At 41.9% G+C, this 21,711-nt stretch overlaps 1 protein-coding gene across 2 annotated transcripts in view; it reads left to right on the forward strand.

The window, feature by feature from the left end:
- ADGRA1 (adhesion G protein-coupled receptor A1) overlaps positions 1-21,085 on the forward strand; it is a 302,973-nt gene extending 281,888 nt beyond the window's left edge. For both annotated transcript variants that reach the window (XM_081912622.1, XM_081912623.1), the window contains 2 exons: positions 12,516-12,617; positions 17,111-21,085. In XM_081912622.1, the coding sequence (XP_081768748.1) occupies positions 12,516-12,617; positions 17,111-18,332 (1,324 nt within the window). In that variant the 3' untranslated portion in view covers positions 18,333-21,085. The remainder of the gene's footprint in view (positions 1-12,515; positions 12,618-17,110) is intronic.
- Positions 21,086-21,711: the final 626 nt, after the last annotated feature.

Here is a 21,711-nt window from a genome sequence, read left to right on the forward strand (position 1 = left end):
TATGAAGGCAACTCGCAGCTTATGGGAGGGTTAGAGAGAAGCCCCCAAAGTCCGTATTATGCTCAGCACAGAGCAAAATGTGTCCCTCTGTCTCCAGCATCCAGCTTGCTTCCAACTCACTCATACACAACTCTGGCTGTTGTTCTCCTATGTAGCACCGAGCTGAGGAGGGTGGAGGAAAAACCATCCATTAGCCTGGAGTGCGCCATCATTTAGTTTTGACTCTTGTAACCTAGTTCATATTTAGGGGTTCTGGTGAGGACACTTAAGTAGCCAACAAAACCAGTACCTTAACAAAGGAACTGGCTTGGCAGATTCAGCAGCCTCTTCCACTGGACTCTATCCCTTGCTGGGTACAGGATCAAAGGCCTGGAAGGGATCCACAGAGACCATCAAGACTGACCCCCCAACTCATAACAATGCGCATTCCTCCCCCCCCCCACATTTTATGGTGTCTCTCTCACAATAAGCTATGTAGCAATGAAGGCGTAGCAAAACAGTTCCTCATCCAAGGATCTTGTTTGTGTCTAGCAATATGATCTACTATTGCTCCTAGCAATGAGCTGCTATTGATAAAAAGGTAGAGCCTAGCTGAAGATGCATTGTGAATTGTTGCACAGATATTTTAGTATTTTATTTAGTTGACATGTTGCGTGTTAAATCTTCCTGTTGCTTGCTGTATATCACCTTTACTGGGGTTTGCTTTAATCTCATCAGCCTACAAACTCAGCAGCAGCAGCAGCCTCTTTTTTGAACTGGCACTTGACCTTTGCTTAGTCCTCCATCACATAGTCTTCTCTCTCCCATCAACCTGTAACTTACCATGTTTATAAATCTATCCCATAAATCAGCAAGTGTATGTCAAGTCACCTTGCACATACTAAACGAAAAGTGAAGCAGCCAAAAATAAATTCACCTGAGAAATAGCGTGCAAAGCTCTGGCTCAGCTGTCTTTCCGGCAGGCTGTAAAATCTAGGCTTGAAAAAGAACTGAGCAAAAGAACCAGAGAAGTGTCCCAAATAATAAATCTAGTATTGTATTCAGGTTGCTCCTTTTCTCCTTCTGAGTATCTGGATTTAAGATGCTTACCGGGAGTTTGGTTGCAATCCCGAGATTACTATAAATGAATAGTGAGGTCAGAGGCAATAATAACTGTTCTTAGAAGCTAAAAGTCTTCATCTGTTCGTGTATGGTTGCAGTTAGATAAAAGGTGATGTATCAGAATTGTGGTGTCAAAGGAAACAAATTTCAAAGCAGCATGGATCATGTTGTTCTTGAAAAGTTTTGGATGGGAATGAACCAGAAAAATAAAGCCATTTTCTTTCCGTCGACTAAACATGCAGACAGGAATTCAGAACAGAAAGGGCAAGGCATATACTGTAGAGGCAAGACACATACTCATCTGTTGCCAGAATAGGAACAATGCAAATGCAGCTTTGGTGCTGGAACAGAAGACTAACCGTGAAGATGTGGGTCAGTATAATGCTACTTCGAACCTACATGAACAAACAACTAGGAAGGGACATGAATGGGTCATCTCTCTCTCTTCTCTCTCTCTTCTCTCTCTCTTCTCTCTCTCTCTCTCTCCTCTCTCTCTCTCTCTCTCTCTCTCTCACACACACACACACACACATGACACTTATTTATTTATTAACTTACTACTTTGGCGTTCTCCTTCTTTGTTCAGAAATTTGCTTTTAATAACCCTAACTGAATTGATATTTTATTTCTCTGTCATCTCCCCATGACATCATCACCAGCTGGCATTGTTTACTTCAACCAGATTCCTGCTGGACTTCCTGAGGTGCAAAGTTTTTCAAACTGTGTGTTGTGACATTGTAGTGTCACACGAACGCTCCTTGCACTCCTGCCAGGGGTGGAAAGGGGTTAGTTTAAACTCCAGTTTGCTAGTAAAACTGAATTACCGTGTCACAAAATGATGCATGTCTTAAAAGTGTGTCACCAACATTATAAGTTTGGAAAGCTCTGTCCTAAGTTTTTGGTCTACTCTCACCTCTGACAAATCAAGACAGCTAGGATAGCAGTTCTCTAGCATTTGTGTGTGTGTTTTTAACTTAGATGCTACTTAATATAACAAATTTGTACAAATTGCACTAATTGTACTAATAAAATCGCAAGCCAAAAAGTAAGTGCATATTATCAAAATGCAGTAAAAAACAATAAAATGTTAAACAAACATTAAAAGCAGAAATACTGAGCAGTGTGCTCTAAAAATTAAGTCTGGAAAAGCCTGGAAGTTGGAGTTCCTTAAGGTTGCCAAAGTTGCTGCCTCATCACAATAGATGTGATATAGAAACATGTTAGAACTTGCTTTTGCTGGAAAAGGTACTGGGGAATTATATATTTTTCATAGTTGCAGTTCAATCACCATTGTATCGCTTTATGTTGGAATGGCAGAGCCTTTGAATTCTTTGCTGAGTGCCACAGTGCTGCATTGAAATTTCAATAAAAAGGTAATAGAAGAAGATTAATGTAAACTCAGAACATTTGAGTTGTAAAATCTTGTAGCTGCAACAAACCAAGTAGGTCATCAAATCTAACTCCTTGCTGTAAGGCAGGATATTGCACCCTTGAAGCATTCTTTAATAGGTTAGTCTCTACAAGTCCTCCAAGACTTCACAGTTTTTCTGGGCAGGACTAATCTTATGTGCAATTCCACACACTGTTGTTTTTCTTGTCCCATTTAAGTTTTCTATTTGATAGGAAAACTTTTGAAAATCAAAAACTCCTGGGCAGGTGGAACATTTATGAATGATGCATATAGTTAGGAAGTTGTGCCCTGCTCCCCACTAGTAACAAGGTGATATATATATATATATATATATATATATATATATATATATATATATGCTTTCGTAGATTTATATATATCTCACATGTTACCCTTGGAACATAGTGGGCTTTAAAAAACAAAAAGCAGGGTAAACTGCATTATCATTCAGTCAGCCAAAGCCAGTCATCATATACCCTTTACCCCCCATAATGTTTAGTGTGCATCGTATGTGGTCAGAATATAACCACTGGCTCTTGCTGATTGGGCCAAAGTAATTGAAAACCTGCTGAAACAGCTGCAAATATGATGGAACACTAGAGCAGCAGTAGTTCTGAACCCAGAGGGAAAGTTTCCAAATAAGCATTTCTGTTCAGGCTCCATTTGTTTGGCTGGGGGAAATTTCGTCTATATGACATTCTCTGGCAAACCTTCTAAAACATTCATAGAAGTGGATAGTGTATTAAGGTTGTCAGGATTAATTCTTGTTGTTTCCCTCAGAGCACCGTCAACAGAAAGAAAGAACCTTTGGGTAAGGCAAGGAGGCCAGCCATCATATCAGTGCCTCCAATCTTCTGTAGTTATAATGAGTTACAAGAGATTTTCCATGGGTAGAATTTGGGGCAGTAGATAGAAAGGCTTGTCGCTGTTGTTGTTCTGTGGTCTACATAAGCATATTTCCTTGGAAACCTATTGAATGGAAATATCTAACATTCTCGGCTGTTGTAAAGCTGGATGGTATTATCTTTTCTTTTCATCATTTTATATGTTCAGGGTGAGGAAGAATAAATATGTGTCAAGCCTATTCATCAGTTCAGAATTAGTTCAGATGTACTCATGATATATATTTATGTAGGACTAGGATAAGGATTGTGGACTTCACAAGGGGCTGTGCGATTCAATAAGCTGATTTGGAAAAAGGCTTGATTTTCCAAGACAAGAAGCACTGAGTTGCTACGATCTGCTGCACACCTTTTCCCCCCCTTTGCACTCACTGTGGCTCTTTTCCATATATTCTCAGTAAGACCTAGGCTGGTATCCAGTTATGGCATCCCTCTTTCACTTTGGACTTCAGCTTGTGCCAATAGGACTTACCTTTTTTTTTCCACCCCCCTGCACCCCAGAACATTGTGGCAGCAAGGTTAGTTGTGGTGAGGACAAGGACTGCAGTGGCGAGGGTCAGAGCATGGTGTCGATAATGCCAAGCTTGCAGGTTTGATCCCCATATGGGGAAAGGAGCTTTGTAAGTCTTGTGACTGTGAGCACCTCTAAGAAGTACATGAGAGAAAGAATTCCGCCAAGCACATCTTCTCCCATCACTACGACAGCCCTGTGACCTGGCCACTCTTAATGGTGAAGCAGAGATTGAAAAGTAGTGTTGAAGTCTGATTTCAACATATCTATTTAAGCTAAACATCCACTTCTTTGCCTGTAGGCTTCCAGTTTCTGGTAATATGCTTCATCATCCTTCAGATAGTTGCTTGTGACGATAACAATGCCATAATGTCTGCAATTTTATTTTATTTTTTCATATTTGAAAGAACCCGTGTTCATATTTGAATGTGACATTTCAGCTGGATTTCCTCTAGCTTCCATCTGCTACAGGGCAAACAAAACCCTTGTGAGCTCTCAGAGTGCTATAGGGGACATTGTGTTAAATGTCTTGCTGTCTCCATTTAAAACAATGAAGCAGCACCTGAGGCTTGGAAGAAGCACATGGTTTCGGTTTGAGAATCTAAGGATTATCACCGAGTCCAAGCAACCCAGAGGCAATCCATCTAAAATGTCACATGTGAATAAAAGTGTATGGTTTTGTAGAATGATCATTGATGTCATTTTGTTTTTCATTTCTTTGGTAGTTTTAGAAATGTATTGTCCTGTAGAATTCAGTACCACACTGGGATATGTATCGAAAGGGAGAAATCCCGAGGCCTGCTAACTTACTTTTCTTAAATGCATAATAAAGAGGAGCTTGTAGACTTCAGGACGGGTTTTTAAAAAAATAACTTAATGACAGCAGTGATAATGCTACACCTAAAGAGGGTAGTGGGAAAGAAACTGGGAGAAGGTGGGTGGCTGGAAAAATAAGGAACTGTACTGTTTAGGATAACAAGGGGAAAACATGAATAAACTATGAAATATGTTGTGAAAGGTGTTGGTGGTGGGCGCAGCAGAGCTGTGGTTATGACAGTCTTGATCAGGGATTTAGGGACTTCAAGGCCAGCCCTTTTCATGAGGTAGAATGAGACTCTTGCCTCAGGTGGCAAGTGAGTTGGAATGGCCAATAAGCACCCCTAACCCCCTAAGCTATTTCTCATCACCAACACACTTCGGGAAGGCAGTTCTCCAGCAACTGCCACCCTGTCTAATTCTGCTTGCCACATTGCTGTGGCTTCTTAATTTCAGTTGAGTCTCTACTGCCACAGCTGCCTCTGCTCACTGTTGACTACTTGCAGCCAGGAGTGTGTTACCTCAATAAAGCCGTGCTCACGTGAGGAAAAGGAGCAGAGTTGGTTACGACTGTGCAAATTACCGAGGAGCAGTTGGCAGACCTGTGCACCACTTTCCCCCCACAAGGAGAATTAAATGCTGTGACATTATTTGAGGACATCCCAGGGTTCTTCTTTGTTCTGCTTTCTGGTGAGGATGTTGCTTCTGTCTTTGAGGAGAGGCGCTGTGGGAAGGGTTGAGAAGGTCCTGCTCTACCATTTACATTTGGCAAACTGATCTGATGTTGAGTGTGCGTATTACCACCAGAGTAGACTCTACTCTGCAACACACACTGTGAGGAACTGCCTTTGGAGAGGGTCTGGGAGCTTCCGCTGATGCACAATACAGTACCTAGTTGCTTGTGGTGACCAAGCAACTGAAGTATATGACTTCAGTTCTGACAAAATGGTTTCCATTGCACTTCCAGACTCAACTGAAAGTGCTGGTAAGAACCTTTAAATCCCAGTCCAGCTTGGAACTAGCTTGTTTTAAAACTCAGCTGCATCCATTTGAACCTTCCCAACCTTTAAGATTGCCTATGGAAGCTCCACTTGCAGGCTGGTTAGCTGTTACAAGAAATGACTTTTCAGTGATGGCCCCATCATTATCAGACTCCCTTCTGTGGATCTCCCTTGCAGATTGTTGCTGAATGAACTGTGAAGACATGGCTTTCTTATTTACTTATTGAGACTGGTCCACTAAGCATACTTTAATCCCTATTGCTGTTTTAATTTTTGCTTTTCTGTTTTTCTGTTGGTGAAATAAACCGAATTGTTACTCTTATTGTAAAATGTGTATATTATTGTTTTACTTTGTGTTATGATGTGAAATGCCTTGAGAAAGCTGTATAGCCCTGAAAGGCAGTTTACAGATAAACAAGTAAATATCAGGCTGAAGCAACCGTGCGTAAATAGCCAAAAGTGACACAGAGTCACATCTTCAACTTTTTGAGATGTTTGGTTTTATTTAACAGCCTTGAATGCAATGAGAACAACTTGAATCACATCCTATTTATCAACATGAATGGCAGAAGAAAAGTGGTCTGTGATTTGGAATTCCCCTGTCTCATAATGATTAAAGAAGGATGGTATTCAGTGACATGAAGGGACAGTGACATTTTTATTATTATTTTTGCACTGACACAGGGACAAAAAGTGGAATGGTCTTTGCTGTCTGATGTTGTAAAGACCTCTCTAGGGTTGGATGGAAAGATTCGATCTATACTATTAAAAACACCTCTAGTTTTATTCTTACACAAGGCATCAACGTTTTTGGAAAGCCTAATTGTTTGCAATTGAATGCAGTGGTTCATGGTGGTATGCAAACATATTTTCTCTAGTGCAAACATCTGTCAAATCCATCTGGTGAACTGCCTATTCTTATAGGTCTTATTGGAGATCTTGAATCATTTTAGCCAATCACTACTTATTTAGGGTGCAATCTGCTAAGGAACAAATGGGAGCTGTGCAGTAGCGCTGGTATGCTGTTGCAGAGTTTCTATCCAAAATGAGATTGCATTTTCAGTGAAATTGCACCTTAAATACATTCCCTAATGTAGGTTTTTGTCTGTCCTTACACTCCCTTATAGATTATGAAATCTTTTATGAAGAACAACTGGTTTTGCTTCTCTCAAAGAGCAATGGGCAGTCAATTCTGCATACAAATCATTTTGGGTTTTTCATACTGTATCCTAGTACCTTCTTTCATCCAATTAACAACCCATAACCTCACCTGCTTAAGAGTTTTCTACTCCTTCTTGCTTCCCTCGTATTTAAATATCTTATTTTCAATTTCTCCATTGGTATCACACAGAATTTTTCAGTTTAGGACTGTAATCCTTTGTAACAATGGGCCTTACGTACATAGGATTGGGCTGTAAATCTGTTTTTTTCTCCCTCTCACTTCACACAAATTTTCTTCTGAAACTGAAGTTCATACTAGTCCAATTTCACATTTGCTGATGTGAATCTGTTAATTTAAGTAAGTTGTGCACAACAGGAATGATGTGGGGTTTAGATTATTTGCTTTAGAACTTGCCTTTATCTTACCTCTTATCTTTTTCCTACAAGAAAGCTATTTCCTTCACAATCTTTTGTTTCTTCCTTTACTGCTTTTGAGCATGTTATTTTTCTATCATTTGGCATTTCTCTTTTCCGTATATCTCAGAGTTGTTGTTGTTTTTCTTTCTCAATCCCTTAAGAGCTGTGGTAGTACAGTGAGGAATCATTCGTACAGCCTGTCATCTCCAGACAGTATTTTAATTTTCTTTTGGCAATGAGACAGGGCGGGCAGAGTGCTGGGCTGGATATCAATGCAGTTCAGCTCAGATACATTGAATGCATTCAACTTCACTCTGTACAATTTCTAGGATGTGTTTTCTCATGTGTAGCAAAGGAGCAGAAGAGCCACAGGGTGGAGATGGCTATAATGAATGGCACATTTCACTGTTCCATGCTGTCTAACACACCTGAGCAGTATCAATATTTGGCACATATGAAGCTCAGAATGAGGTACAGTGGTACCTCTGGTTACGTACTTAATTCGTTCTGGAGGTCCATTCTTAACCTGACACTGTTCTTAACCTGAAGCACCACTTTAGCTAATTGGGCCTCCCGCTGCTGCCGCACCGCCGCTGCACAATTTTTATTCTCATCCCGAAGCAAAGTTCTTAACCCGAGGTAATATTTCTGGGTTAGCGGAGTCTGTAACCTGAAGCGTATGTAGCTTGAAGCGTATGTAACCTGAGGTACAACTGTATTATTTCATTTAGCATGTTCAGAGCTCAAAGTAGGAAAATGTTTTTACATCTGAATGGGCTAGTTGCTTGTTGAATTCTTACCTCACCTCTTCCCACAGATTTGGTAATATGAAGGCATTCAAGCTCATTTTGGACGAATGTCTTAGTGGCTTCTGCACAGGCTCAGACCTTGAGTGCAAATGGAGGATTTGTGAGTTCAGACCTTTAAACCTCCCCCTTAAATAAATTCAGACAAGACTCAAATTTTGGTTTGTTTTTTGGCAGAATTTAGGCCACAACTTTATTGATTACAGCAAATGAGTGGTTTCATAGCTCCACTCACTTCGACTAGCTCCCTGCACCATTGCAGGTAGCAGTGACCCAGGGCACCAGCATAGGTCAGCCTAGGGTGAACACCCAGATAGATGGAAAGCCGGGAACAGGCGATGTCCACCACACAGATGTCCCCCTGGACTCAGGCACGGGCACAACCCCCTCACAGGCTTGACCAAACCATTGAGTCCCTGAATTCCTTTAACAGAATACCCTTCACATAGAGATGGTGAGAGCGTTCCCCCTATCACCTGAACCAGAGCCTATCCTCAACCTTACAAGTTGTGACGATTTGCTACGTGGCAGGCGAAACCCAAATGGCACCAGCCAATCAGCCAAGTGGGGAAATTCCTGCCGTGCCCTTGTCCCAACAACAGACGACACATGATGGCATAGCAAGGTCAAGCGCACAGCCCTAAAAGTAAGGAGAGGTGGGCGGGTGTTCCGATCCACGCACTGAAAGAGGCAGCTCTGGGTCACGTGCATGGGTATATATAGGTCCCTTGATCCCTTGATCCGTTTAGCCTGCGTCCCATTGGCCTGGTTAAACCCTGCATCAAGGGACCTATCAATTGGGTGTTGTGGCTATTCAATCATACCCACCCACAAGACAGGGTTTGGTTGCCAGGTCTCACTGCAACATGTGCCCTCTTTAAGGGAGGACCCGATTTGCCCCTAAAGATATACTATGGATTTTCCTTAGGCCTGCAGCAGGGGCATAAAAGGTTAAACTCCTCCTCCATGCCTGCTCTGATCTCATAACCCACCCATCCCCCGATAATGCAATCTTCATTTTAAAAAATGTACCTTAAATACAAACATGTATTTAACATGCTGTTTGGAATTAAACATAGCTTACTATTTAGCTAGGCAGGTGATCCTAGTGCATTGTTCATGGACCAGCTCTGCCATTTGAGTGGCTGTTTGGTGTTTGGGACTCCCTGTAAGCTACTATATTGTTGCTGGCTTAAGTCGTTGGACCTTGCAGTTCTAGAAGGAAAGAAAATATAAAATCAATCATACAAACATCAAGTCTTTCAATGTCTACATCTTAGAACTCCTCGTGTTTATTTTGGATTATAGAGATAGTAGCTAATTGGAAGTGCAATGTGGTATTTGAAAAGGTGTTTGACTGGGTGGTGTTCTCATACTTTTGCATGTGGAGAGGCAGTGTCCATTGCCAGTTCTAATTTCATAACAATCAAAGCTGCAGTAATTTTATTTCAATCCCACTGTCTCTCCTAGGAGCTCAAAATTACATAGATCATGGGTAGGCAAACTAAGGCCTGGGGGCTGGATCTGGCCCAATCTCCTTCTAAATCCAGCCTGCAGACAGTCTGGGAATCAGTGTGTTTTTACATGAGTAGAATGTGTCATTTTATTTAAAATGCATCTCTGGGTTATTTGTGGGGCATAGGAATTTGTTCATTTCCCCCCTTCAAAATATAGTCCGGCCCTGCACAAGGTCTGAGGGACAGTGGACCGGCCCCCTGCTGAAAAAGTTTGCTGACCCTGACATAGATCCTAACAACAACCCTTATCTTGTGATCCTTAATTTTTTTTTTTCCAATAGTGTATATTTTTTAAATGGAGGAATCTGGGTCCCTTACAGTGGGGGAAGCATCACCTGGCTATAAAACTGATTTCATTATTGTGAACTGGTTTGAGAACTAGTATAGTTTAAAAGTAGCATAGAAATACTGAAAAATACATTAAAAAAATAAATAAATAGAGACCCATCACTAGGGTCTGGATGTGAGTGAAAGTACTAAAACCCCTTTACAAGCTGAAGCTTATAAAACAGCATTGTGTAACCTGGGTATTTTGGTGTCATGGCATCAAAGACTGTCACAACAGCTTTTTCTGTGGAAAGTGCTTTGGGGAGAATTCTGCTCAGATGTAGAATTCTCATCGGCTGTACTAAGCTGAATTTGTGGGAGTTACATTAGGATGGGTCTTTTTTATAAGATACATTCCCTAGGAAACTGATTTAGCTTAATGATAGAGCGTGGTAATTATTTGCTGCTTAATTGTGACAATTTAACATACATTCCATGCACTTGGATGAATTTGGTTCGAAGAATTAAGCAAGTGGTATTTAACCAGTTAAGTGTGCGATATCATGTCCTTCACTATTTAATTGCATGCAAGTTGCAAAAGAATATTACTAGGAGGTGGAGCAGAGGGGTGGCAATGCAAAACGAGGAGAACAACGTACAGGCAGTAATTCTTGTGCAGTCCATTAATCAGGTTCTTACAATAAGGTTACCAGATTTTTTTCAATGAATCCAGGGACACTTTTCAACTACAATGGATTTTGTATGGGACTGATCTGTAAATCCAGGGACTGTCCCCTGGAAATGGGGACGTCTGGTAACCTTATCTTACAATTCATCCTTGGATTCCATTTATGCTTCCTGCCACAACAGCAGCTTTTCTGAGAATCTGTCATTTACTAGTACAGACTCAGTGGCAAACATGTCCTTGTAAAATAATAGTGGTTTAATGCTATGAGCTAGAGAGCAGTGCCCTGAAAGATGGTCACCTATTAATTAGTCCCCTTCCTCTCAAAATTATAACATTGGCATACATTCAGAGACCCTGCCCAGGCTGTGCTTGGACCTCAGTGGCCCAGCTGATGTCCCAGGTGGCTTGAAATACTGCTCTAATTTCCATCTCACAATGCCATTCCAGCACATGGTGAAAGGAAAAGCAAAATGGTGGCACCAAGCCAGATGGTGTGTCAATTGCAGCACTGCTGCCTCTGCCACTGCCACTGCAACCAGCATTGCAACCCGCTAATCCCACTGGGACCCATCAGCATAAAGAGTGGGGAGAGGAGTGCCACCAGAGGGCACTTTGCTGAGACACCTGTCCAAACTGATCTGACTTAATTTCATTATGTATGTTATGGAATTACATGTTTGGACATGGTCTCAGAAAGAGCCTTACCTTAATATATAAGCAAGTTTCTGAAAAATATTTCCCATACCTTGATGCCCACAAAGGAAAACCCACAACTGATTGATTTGGACCATTTTCCCCCAGCGCTTCAATCGAAAAGGCTCCCAGAAGCATGAGAGTCCCTGCCCTTAGGTTTACAACCGAAAATACACAACACAAAAGAGGAGGAAAAAGAATGGGAAACGGGGAATTGGAAAAGGGCAGCAATTCTCGAAAGTTCTTATCTTAACTAAGTTGGGCTGGAGCCTCATGGAGCCGGTTTCTCCGCAGAACTGATGGAGTGGCTCTGCTTCCTATCTCTCCCATTTGAGGAATGACTCTTTTTAACAACTGGCAGCTGGAGGGTTTCATTGTCGCCATCCTAGGTTCTAGCATGTGTAGTGACATAATCAAGCAAGTCTGCAACCTAGATCTTGTGCTTTCATTCAGTATTAAACATAATAACAGCTTAATTGGGAAATGGGAGGTGTTCCCTAGCCCTGTTCTGTCAATGTCTGGGTCTCAAGTCAAATGCTTGGTGATTTTTCTGCCCCTAGATTAGGCCGCTGGTGGGAATACTTGGCTTCTTCTCCATAGCTCTGCTGAAGGTCATTAGTTCTCAAGGAAAGAATTCCTGACAACTAGAGGTGTTTGGAAAGATGCTGCCGAGTTAATGACTGTAAAAAAAAGAGATTTCTTTGGTTTAATAGACCCTTCAGTTGTGTTTCTTTTCTTGAAGCTCTTTCTTCCCTAGAGTTAAATAAATACCTATGTAAATGTCGCAATACTACCTGAGAAAATGAGATTAGCTCCAAGGTTTTGGTTTGGCGACAGCTATTCAGAATAAAATGATTTTGTGTTCTGTATAAAAATGGAAAACCATAGCTATCATTCATACTTTCTTAATATTCTAAAATGTCTTCCATATTTAATATGAGTTTTTTAAAATTTACATGTAAGTGATAATTTTGCTTGTTGAACTCCAGTTTTTGAGTGACATATCGCAAAGATACTCCCAACCTTGTATTATAAAGATGAACACCTTGTTTCCTAAAACACTTTGTATGTTTTAATGTTCTTTTATTTCTCATTTTAATGAGCATTTAAAGTTAACGACCTAAGTTACTTGGGCTTTCCTCACCATTTCAAGCATGAAAAAGCATTTTTATGAAGAATTCTATTCAACTGAAAATTCACCTGTCAAATATTATCTGTTAACAGGTTTTATCTGATTAGTGGAGGAGTTCCTTTTATTATATGTGGAATTACAGCGGCAATCAACATAAATAATTATGGGATAAAAAACTACGCAGAAGCGCAATTGTAAGTATTTCAGAATGCTTTCAGGCTGTCATATCCCATCATCATTCCTGCTAATAGAGAACTTAGATGGTTGAGTGGTTATATGTTTGAAAGTGAAATGGGGCCACCCAAAAATATACTTAGGGGACTGCCTAGATGTGCAGAAGTATATTCAATTGTGATGTAAAAGAAAATCTGGGGTGGCTGGCTGAGGGGAAACAGCCTGGCAAGTACATGTGGAGTCCCAGAATAGTGATTGCTGTGGAGCCTCTATACATGGGGCGGGGGAGGGGGACTTCTCAAGAAACTATAGAGAGAACATCTGAGCCACTAGATCTTTAGGGGTCAGGCCCTAACTACACATTACATTTTTAAAAAATACTAACCTCAGGGGCAGGCAATGTGAGGGTATATAGTTGCAAGGAGGTAGGTTTTAATCTTTCCCCAGTGACATTCCTGGGGTAAATTGCCACCTCTCACACTGCCCTTGGCAGTAAGAGAAATGCACTCATTGGCACCTACAAGTAAACATCTCCAGTTCCCTGATGCGGCTGCAAGGCCTGCAGTTAATGTATTGTGTAGTTAGGCCAGGCATAGGCAAACTCGGCCCTCCAGATGTTTTGAGACTACAATCCCCATCATCCCTGACCACTGGTCCTGTTAGCTAGGGATGATGGGGGTTGTAGTCCCAAAACATCTGGAGGGCCGAGTTTGCCTTTGCCTGCATTAGACCTTCACCTGAGAGGGAAACAAAGACAATATGGGGGGGGGAGAGAAAGACAATGGAGTGGGTGGAAGTGGCCTGCTCCAGCCCTGTACAGTTTATAGAGAATATTCTGGAGGAGAAGGTTAAGGTTAAGGACTGTCTTGAGGGGCTGGGAGCTGGGGCCACTGTCATACAGTGGTTCCGCTCCTTCCTCCTGGGCCGTGTTCAGAGAGTGGTGGTGGGGGATGAGTGTTCAGACCCCTGGGCTCTTACTTGTGGGGTGCCTCAGAGTTCTGTCCTCTCCCCCATGCTTTTCAACATTTACATGCAGCCACTGGGAGAGATCATCAGGAGGTTTGGGCTGGGTGTTCATCAGTATGCGGATGATACCCAGCTCTACCTCTCTTTTAAATCAGAACCAGTGAAGGCGGTGAAGGTCCTGTGTGAGTGTCTGGAAGCGGTTGGAGGATGGATGGCGGCTAACAGATTGAGGTTGAATCCTGACAAGACAGAAGTACTGTTTTTTGGGGACAGGAGGCGGGCAGGTGTGGAGGATTCCCTGGTCCTGAATGGGGTAACTGTGCCCCTGAAGGACCAGGTGCGCAGCCTGGGAGTCATTTTGGACTCACAGCTGTCCATGGAGGCACAGGTCAAATCTGTATCCAGGGCAGCTGTTTACCAGCTCCATCTGATACGTAGGCTGCCTATCTGCCTGCAGACTAACTCGCCAGAGTGGTACATGCTCTGGTTATCTCCCGCTTGGACTACTGCAATGCGCTCTATGTGGGGCTACCTTTGAAGGTGACCCAGAAACTACAACTAATCCAGAATGCGGCAGCTAGACTGGTGACTGGGAGCGGCCGCCTAGACCATATAACACCGGTCTTGAAAGACCTACATTGGCTCCCAGTATGTTTCCGAGCACAATTCAAAGTGTTGGTGCTGACCTTTAAAGCCCTAAACGGCCTCGGTCCAGTATATCTGAAGGAGCGTCTCCTCCCCCATAGTTCTGCCCGGACACTGAGGTCCAGCTCCGAGGGCCTTCTGGCGGTTCCCTCACTGCGAGAGGCCAAGTTACAGGGAACCAGGCAGAGGGCCTTCTCGGTAGTGGCGCCCGCCCTCTGGAACGCCCTCCCATCAGATGTCAAAGCGATAAACATCTACCTGACATTCAGAAGACATCTGAAGGCAGCCCTGTTCAGGGAAGTTTTTAATATGTGACATTTTAGTGTATCTTTCATCTTTGTTGGAAGCCGCCCAGAGTGGCTGGGGAAACCCAGCCAGATCGGCGGGGTACAAATAAATTATTATTATTATTATTATTATTATTATTATTATTATTAGGTTAGAGGGAGGGAGGTTTGTGATATAAGGTTAAAACAAACATACACACATGCCACTGTTGTTCAAGGATGTTTCAGGGGGAAGGAAAGGGAAGAGAGCAAGTGTAGTGGTTTAAAAGTCAGCCTAGGGCTTGGAAGAGTTGCGTTCAAATCCTTATTAGTCACAAATCTCCCATGTTTGCCACCTTGCACACCTTGGAGATTTATGTAATACTGTAGAACATAAATGAACATTTTACCTTGTCCAAAACAATCTCCCACTAGTATAGCTATGGGCCTGAAACTGCCCTCTTTCCCCATGGTGTCTGAACAGCATTGTAAGGTTCCTGCTCCAAGCTGGCTGGAGCACTGAGCAGTATCCTTTTTAGAGGAGTCCCCGCTTATACACAATATATTTGTATTTCTAATGAACTGTGATAGATAGCTTAATATTAATTAAGTGCCGCCTGAGCTGACTGGATTAAAGGCTGGTTTGCCACCTCCTTTGATTGAGGTTTTTTCTTTAAAAGAGTGGGGAAATATTGACATGTTACTTTTGTCTGCTGCTCTTCAAGTATCTGAGAGTAGCCTTGTAGCTTTATCAACAACCAAGGGAGGCTGCGAGGCCCACCCTGCGAGATTCACAGCCAAGGAATGATCTGAAACTGGATTTCCTTCAGCTCAACTCAACACTCTAGACAGTGCATCACAATGGCGCTTTTCTGAATCTGGAAATCGCATACAAAGAGCACAAGCTCCAGGCTGTGTGGCCTGATGTATGCTAAATTGCTTTTTAAACTTTACACCCCTCGTTGTTTTCTTAGCCCCCAAGTATCAATTTTCTTCTTTTATAGAATGGTTTGCACACGGGCTCAACGACCCTTCAAACAGCAGATGGCTTCTCCTGGGCTTCTTGAGAGAAGGAGAGTAAGGAGAATGCCAATTAAAAGTTCATTTGCTAAAAATATACATGATTCAGAGCTCCAAACATGTACAAGGCTCAGTTGCATCAGGGTGCATGTCCCCAATCAGTGGACCACTGGCTTCTCATCAGCATTTTGTTCAGTGCTAATGATGCTGTGAAGGTCATGTATTTCAGTTCACGATCAAGCAGCCTTCGCCAACCTGGTGCCCTCCAGATGTTTTTGTACAAAACAGCTGGAGGGCTAAAGCATTGGTGTAGAGTGCTCTTGTAACGCCCTGCCATATAATCATTATACACATTTTTAACATGTAAGGAAATGAAAGCAAACCGCACTCTGACTTTATGAAAATGCTTTTAGTAAATTCCTTTTTTTAGAAACAAGACATTAGATGAGTGAAGAGCTCCGGCAGACTCCTCTAACCAGGGCGTTGGGGAGGGCTGCTACTCTGCAAATTCTATCATATTAAAACTTATTTATTTCAGCACATGTGATTAGACAATCACTTATAATCAACAGGGTATTAAAAGATCTCATTATTTATGTTCATAAATTTGCGAGAGACTTTCCCTTTGGCACTGTTGCAGAGGCTGTACTACTTTAGTTTAATCACTTTAATCACAGGCAATCAATACCAGATAGCACAATGTGAGCAGAAAACCATGAAGCAGGTGGGGTGATAAAATTGCTTAGGAGAGAGTGTGTGTGTGTGCACTACAGATTAAGTAACAGCACAGTGGGTTGTGTGCCTTATTCATTTTTCATAACGTTACTACAGAAAACGTAGATGCCCCGACATTAGCGTGCTCTTTATGGAACTGATTTTTGAAGTGTCTCCTCTTGAAAATAGCAGCATCCTACCACTGGGGATTGCTCCAATATTCCTTGGCATAAATTGCATAGATCTTGATTTCTTTTTTTCTTTTTTAAGGGATGCACACGTGGATTCCTGTGTTGTTTTTATTGGATGAAACTCTTGATAAGCATTTGAAAATACCTGGATAGTTTTGTGTGCCTAAGAGCACAGCATAGATTCAAAGGTGTGTTCTTTCCAAGTCCAGCCAAAGATATTTGGTCAGCCCAACTAGCTGTGCTGCATGATAACAGAGGGTTACACCAGCATCCTCAGTAATGCTAGAGGAGAGGCCTTGTGTACCTGAAGGAGCGTCTCCACCCTCATCGTTCAGCATGGACACTGCGGTCCAGCTCCGAGGGCCTTCTGGCAGTTCCCTCACTGCCAGGGTTCAAATCCCCCACTCAGCCATGAACTTCATGGTGAATCACTGCTTCTCAGGGTTGTTGTGGGGATTGAATGAGGAAGGGGGAAACCATGTACACTGCCTTGGTCTCAGTGGAGCTTCCTCCACCCACCCAATCTGCTTTGTTAGGGGGCCGGACAGGAGAACCCCAAGAACAGATGTGGGGAAGGGAATCAAGCATGAATGCTTGCAATAATGGAGCAATCAGAAGAACGCATTCAATACTACTAATGTGTTCAAAACTACTAATCTGATTTCTTTTTGTTTAAATCTATTCTTCCCCTCACCCCCCTCACTTTTGCAGTTGTTGGATGGCATGGGAGCCAAGTCTCGGTGCGTTTTATGGACCAGTTGCCTTCATTGTCCTGGTGACTTGCGTTTACTTCCTCTGCACGTACGTGCAACTGAGGCGTCACCCGGAGCGCAAATACGAGTTGAAAGAAAGGACGGAAGATCAGCAGAGGCTGGCAAGTCCCGAGGTTGGCCACAGCCACATCACCGATTCTGGATCTGTCTCCCAGGCGACATGCTCAATGATGTCATCTTCCTTGTTGGAAAACGAGCACTCATTTAAGGCTCAGCTCCGAGCTGCGGCTTTCACTTTGTTCCTGTTTACTGCCACTTGGACCTTTGGTGCACTCGCTGTTTCCCAAGGACATTTCTTGGATATGATATTCAGCTGCCTGTATGGAGCATTTTGTGTTACCTTGGGGCTCTTCATCCTTATCCATCACTGTGCAAAGCGAGATGATGTCTGGCATTGCTGGTGGTCCTGTTGCCCATCTCGGAGAAACACATATTCAGTGCAAGTTAATGTCCGGCCAAAGGTTAACGTCAACGGGGAAAGCCAGGTCCATGTCCCGTGTCTCCAAGAATCACCTTGCCCTGCTAAATCTGCTGTTTTTAATCACCCAGCTGCTAGCCACTGCAAACTTACAAATCTACAAGCTGTTCAAAACCACGTCAACTGCCTTTCACCCGTCACGCCGTGCTGCGCGAAAATGCACTGTGATCAGCTGCTGGAAGACGACGCTCACATTCATGTACACAGCGAGGGAACTTTCAGGCCCAACATGCACATCCACAGATGCTTGAAAAGCAGAACTAAACCACGCTACTTCAGCCGGCATCGGTCTGCGGGGGAAAGAGAGTACGCTTACCACATTCCTTCCAGCGTTGACGGCAGCATCCACAGCTCACACACAGACAGTCCGCACAGCGCGCATGACGGCCAGACGGGCCACAGGCGGGCGTGTTGTGCGAAAAGCGACCCATATCCCACCATCAGTCAGCCGGAAAGCAGCGATGCAAGTACTGTGATCTACAGTTGTGCCACGGTGCCAGAGAGCGAGACAGCGCACCATGCAGCTCATTTCGAGATGCACCCGCGGACTCAGTCTTTACCATTTAGCACAACCAGCCACAATGGGATTCTAAAGGGGAACCTGCACGAAGCCATGATCTACAGTTCAGACAGTACAGGAAATATCAAAACGGGGCCCTGGAAGAATGAAACTACTGTGTAGTTGGGCAGCCCAGTCCTTTTCCTTTTGCAGCTCAGACCATCTTAGGCTGCAATCCTATACACACCTGGGAAACGAGCGCCATTGGACTCAATGAGGCTCACTTCTGAGTAGACATGCATAGGATTGCACCGTTAACCTTTGTTTTCCTTCTAACCTGAGTAAGATTCTACATGTTTGCGTAGCGCATCAGTAAATTGTACAGGTTTCTAAACCTATTGTTTTCTTAATAAGAAGAGGCTTTTAAAAAGTAGCGGTGGTTTTGAAATTATTTTTAAAAGAATTATGGGGCATAGTTGTGGCGGCTGGGGGGGTGTTGGAAAATAAACCTAGGGAGTAGAAAACAAGGCAATATCCTTTGTTACCACTCACAGTAATGTTTTCCTTTCCTTTTATTTTATTATATATTTTTAACAATTCTGCATTAGCATCAGCCACTTTGAAATGCATATCAGCCTTTCCTTCGTCATTCTTATGGAGAGGGGAGAGAATGATTTTGGAAGTTATGATAGTGAAAGAGGAGGAGGGATTTCTAACCAGGTTTAATACAGCTCCTTAGACCTATGAAGACCACCTGTAGCATACGGCCTGTAAAATCATGTAGTGTACAGTCGCTGTTACGTCTCTCTTCTGCTGGAGAGGAATACTAGGTAACGTCCCTTGTTGACATCTATGGTGCTGTGTTGGTTGTTACTTCTTTTTGTTCCTCTTTTTTATTTTTATTTTTTTGCATGACACACAGGTCTGGATAATACCATTTGCTGTTTTCTAGTGTTATCATGTGTGAAATGCAGGAGCCGGGGAACCAAAAACCTTATTGTAAAAGGCCGTGGCTATTCATGTTGGTATTACTCTAGAGCATTTTGAATCCATGAAAAACGGGAGGGGAGAGAAACCCACCACTGCACTAGTTTTAAGTGGCACAATCCTTTGTATAAGGTTATATGATAGCTTTGATAAGGGTCCACTCTAATGTCTCTACAGAGCATGCACTATTCATTGTATGTGGCACTGTGCAGTGTAATAGCAGCTGTCTCCATGAGTCTCACTTCTTTGTAATTATGCCTTCTGGAACCAACCTGCAAGCTGTTCTACAATTGTCTTTTTTATAAACAGCACCACCAAGTACAGTTTATCATTAACTCTTTGAGGACTACAGTCATGCACTTAACGAATTACTTAGGGCACCATCCAGCCCAAGTTCAGCATTTTGGAGAACCATTGCTTTTAATGGAAAAGGGGGAAACACTCGATGTGCTTATTAAATCTACCCCACTGAAACCAATGGGACATCAAAGTACTGAGTTTTTACTGGATCCTTCCCTTCATCTGACTTGGAGCTGTGTTCAAGGAAAGACTTGTACATGCAATACTAATAACAATGTAGTCCAGAGTACTCAAATAAAGGGGAATCTATAAATTTTTAAGACTGCATTTCTTTTCTTTTCTTTCTTTCTTTCTTTCTTTCTTTCTTTCTTTCTTTCTTTCCTTCCTTTTTAAAAAGCCCCTTTCTAGGGAGTGAGCCTCACTGAATACAGTGGGCCTTACTTCCAAGTAAGCGTGCATAGGATTGCACTATAAAGAAATATAATTTTAAAGATATTTATTTATCACTTCCACATTTGGGGTGAAATCCTTTCCTTCCCATGCCCTTCCGTCCTCTGCCAAAGCAAATTCGGGGTTGTCTGTATCCTTCCATGCAAATTTGACCTTCAATTGCATGACTTTTCATTGAGTTATTCTGCTCAGCTGCAGGATATTTTAGGGTCAGTAGCATTCTCTATTCAGGAAGCTTTAGGCAAAGGATTGGTTTTTTTTAAAAAAACCCAAAAACAAAATAGATATCCATGAACATCTGGACACAAGGTTCCAACTGACAACAAAAAATAGAATTATAATTACCCAGTTTTTTTAAAATTTAAAAAATTTCAATAGAGTCTAGTTATAAATTGATGACCTAAAGTGAATGGCACTATACAGCCACAGAGGGCAGGGCAGAAGGAGTCTTCAGCAAAAAAAAAGAGAGAGAGAGCGTCATATTTCCACAAATAAAAAACAAATGCAACAAGCACAATGTTATATGGCCGCCAAAAGAAAATTTATAGACATATCACACATGTTCCAAGAATCCATTACATTAATTTAGGCAGTTCCCTGGGGATGTGCATTACTTTATAGGGGATTATTTTGTCAAGATCTTTGCAGAGTTCAACTCATTATGTGTTCTTATCAGCATGTTATGAACCCTCCCATCTATGATATGTAAAAATATATTTCCTTACAGTGTACATAACAGATGATTATTATAATTGTTGGAATGTTATATAAAAATGTGTGTCAAGATGAATGTGTTCTGCAGTGTTTGCAGGTGGGAATTAGTACTCAAAGGGTTAATGCTCAGTATCTGAGTGCAAGGAATTTCCTTTTTTTCCTTTCTGTATTTTTATAAAGTTAAAATATATATTGTAAATTACAGCAGATAATGTATCCATTCTGTGTGTGTTGTTGTTGTTGTTGTTGTCGTTGCTGCTGCTGTTGTGTGTATCTTTCGAAGGTAAACAAAGCAGAATGCACTAGGTGGGTGTTGAGTTTTGAACAGTATTCAGCCTTTTTATGATTGCTTCTTTTAGATGATGCAAAAAGGAGAAAAAAAATACCCTGAGCTTTATAATGTATATGCTGTATATGCTTGAATTGTCTCAGATCTAAAATACAGTATTTTGCAACGTGTGCATAATATAATTTCTTTTTCATCATTTCCTTTTTCCATGTATATGTTACTGTCATCCCACGACATCAGTGCAACTATATAAGCGTAGATATTATATTAAATGCCACATTTCTGTATCTCAGTGATATTTATAATACTCTGTAATAGCTAAGTCATAGAAGGTCTCTAGAATTATGCAAAATAGTCCACACACACACACACACACCGAGGTCCAGGCGAAATAGTCACTTTTCAGGAACAAAATCATTGAGGTTCTCCAGCTTGTGTTTCTATTGCCAGTGTTGTTCTGTCCAACAAAACAAGAAACTACATAATTCAATGGGTGCTGCTTTCCACAGACGATCTTCTGTTACAGACCTCTCCTGAAGATTAACATTCAGTATTGATGATACAACTTCCGTATTGTGTCTGAATATAAAGTTAGCAAATACTTCTGGGCTAATTTGGAAACCATGTTATGCAATAATCTGTTTGCATTATTTTTTTTTAAAGAAAATATACAATATAATTGCAGAGTAGGAGAACATGATATTAAATAAATTAAAAAATGTTTTGTAACATCAGATGTGACCCACATTCATTTTTGCGCTTTTGACTCTCTCTTTTTTTTAATACAAATATTTATATAAAAAGTTAGTTTCACTCTTTTGT

This window comes from Podarcis melisellensis (assembly GCF_964234715.1).
Source record: "Podarcis melisellensis genome assembly, chromosome: 5".
Classification (NCBI taxonomy): Eukaryota; Metazoa; Chordata; class Lepidosauria; order Squamata; family Lacertidae; genus Podarcis; species Podarcis melisellensis.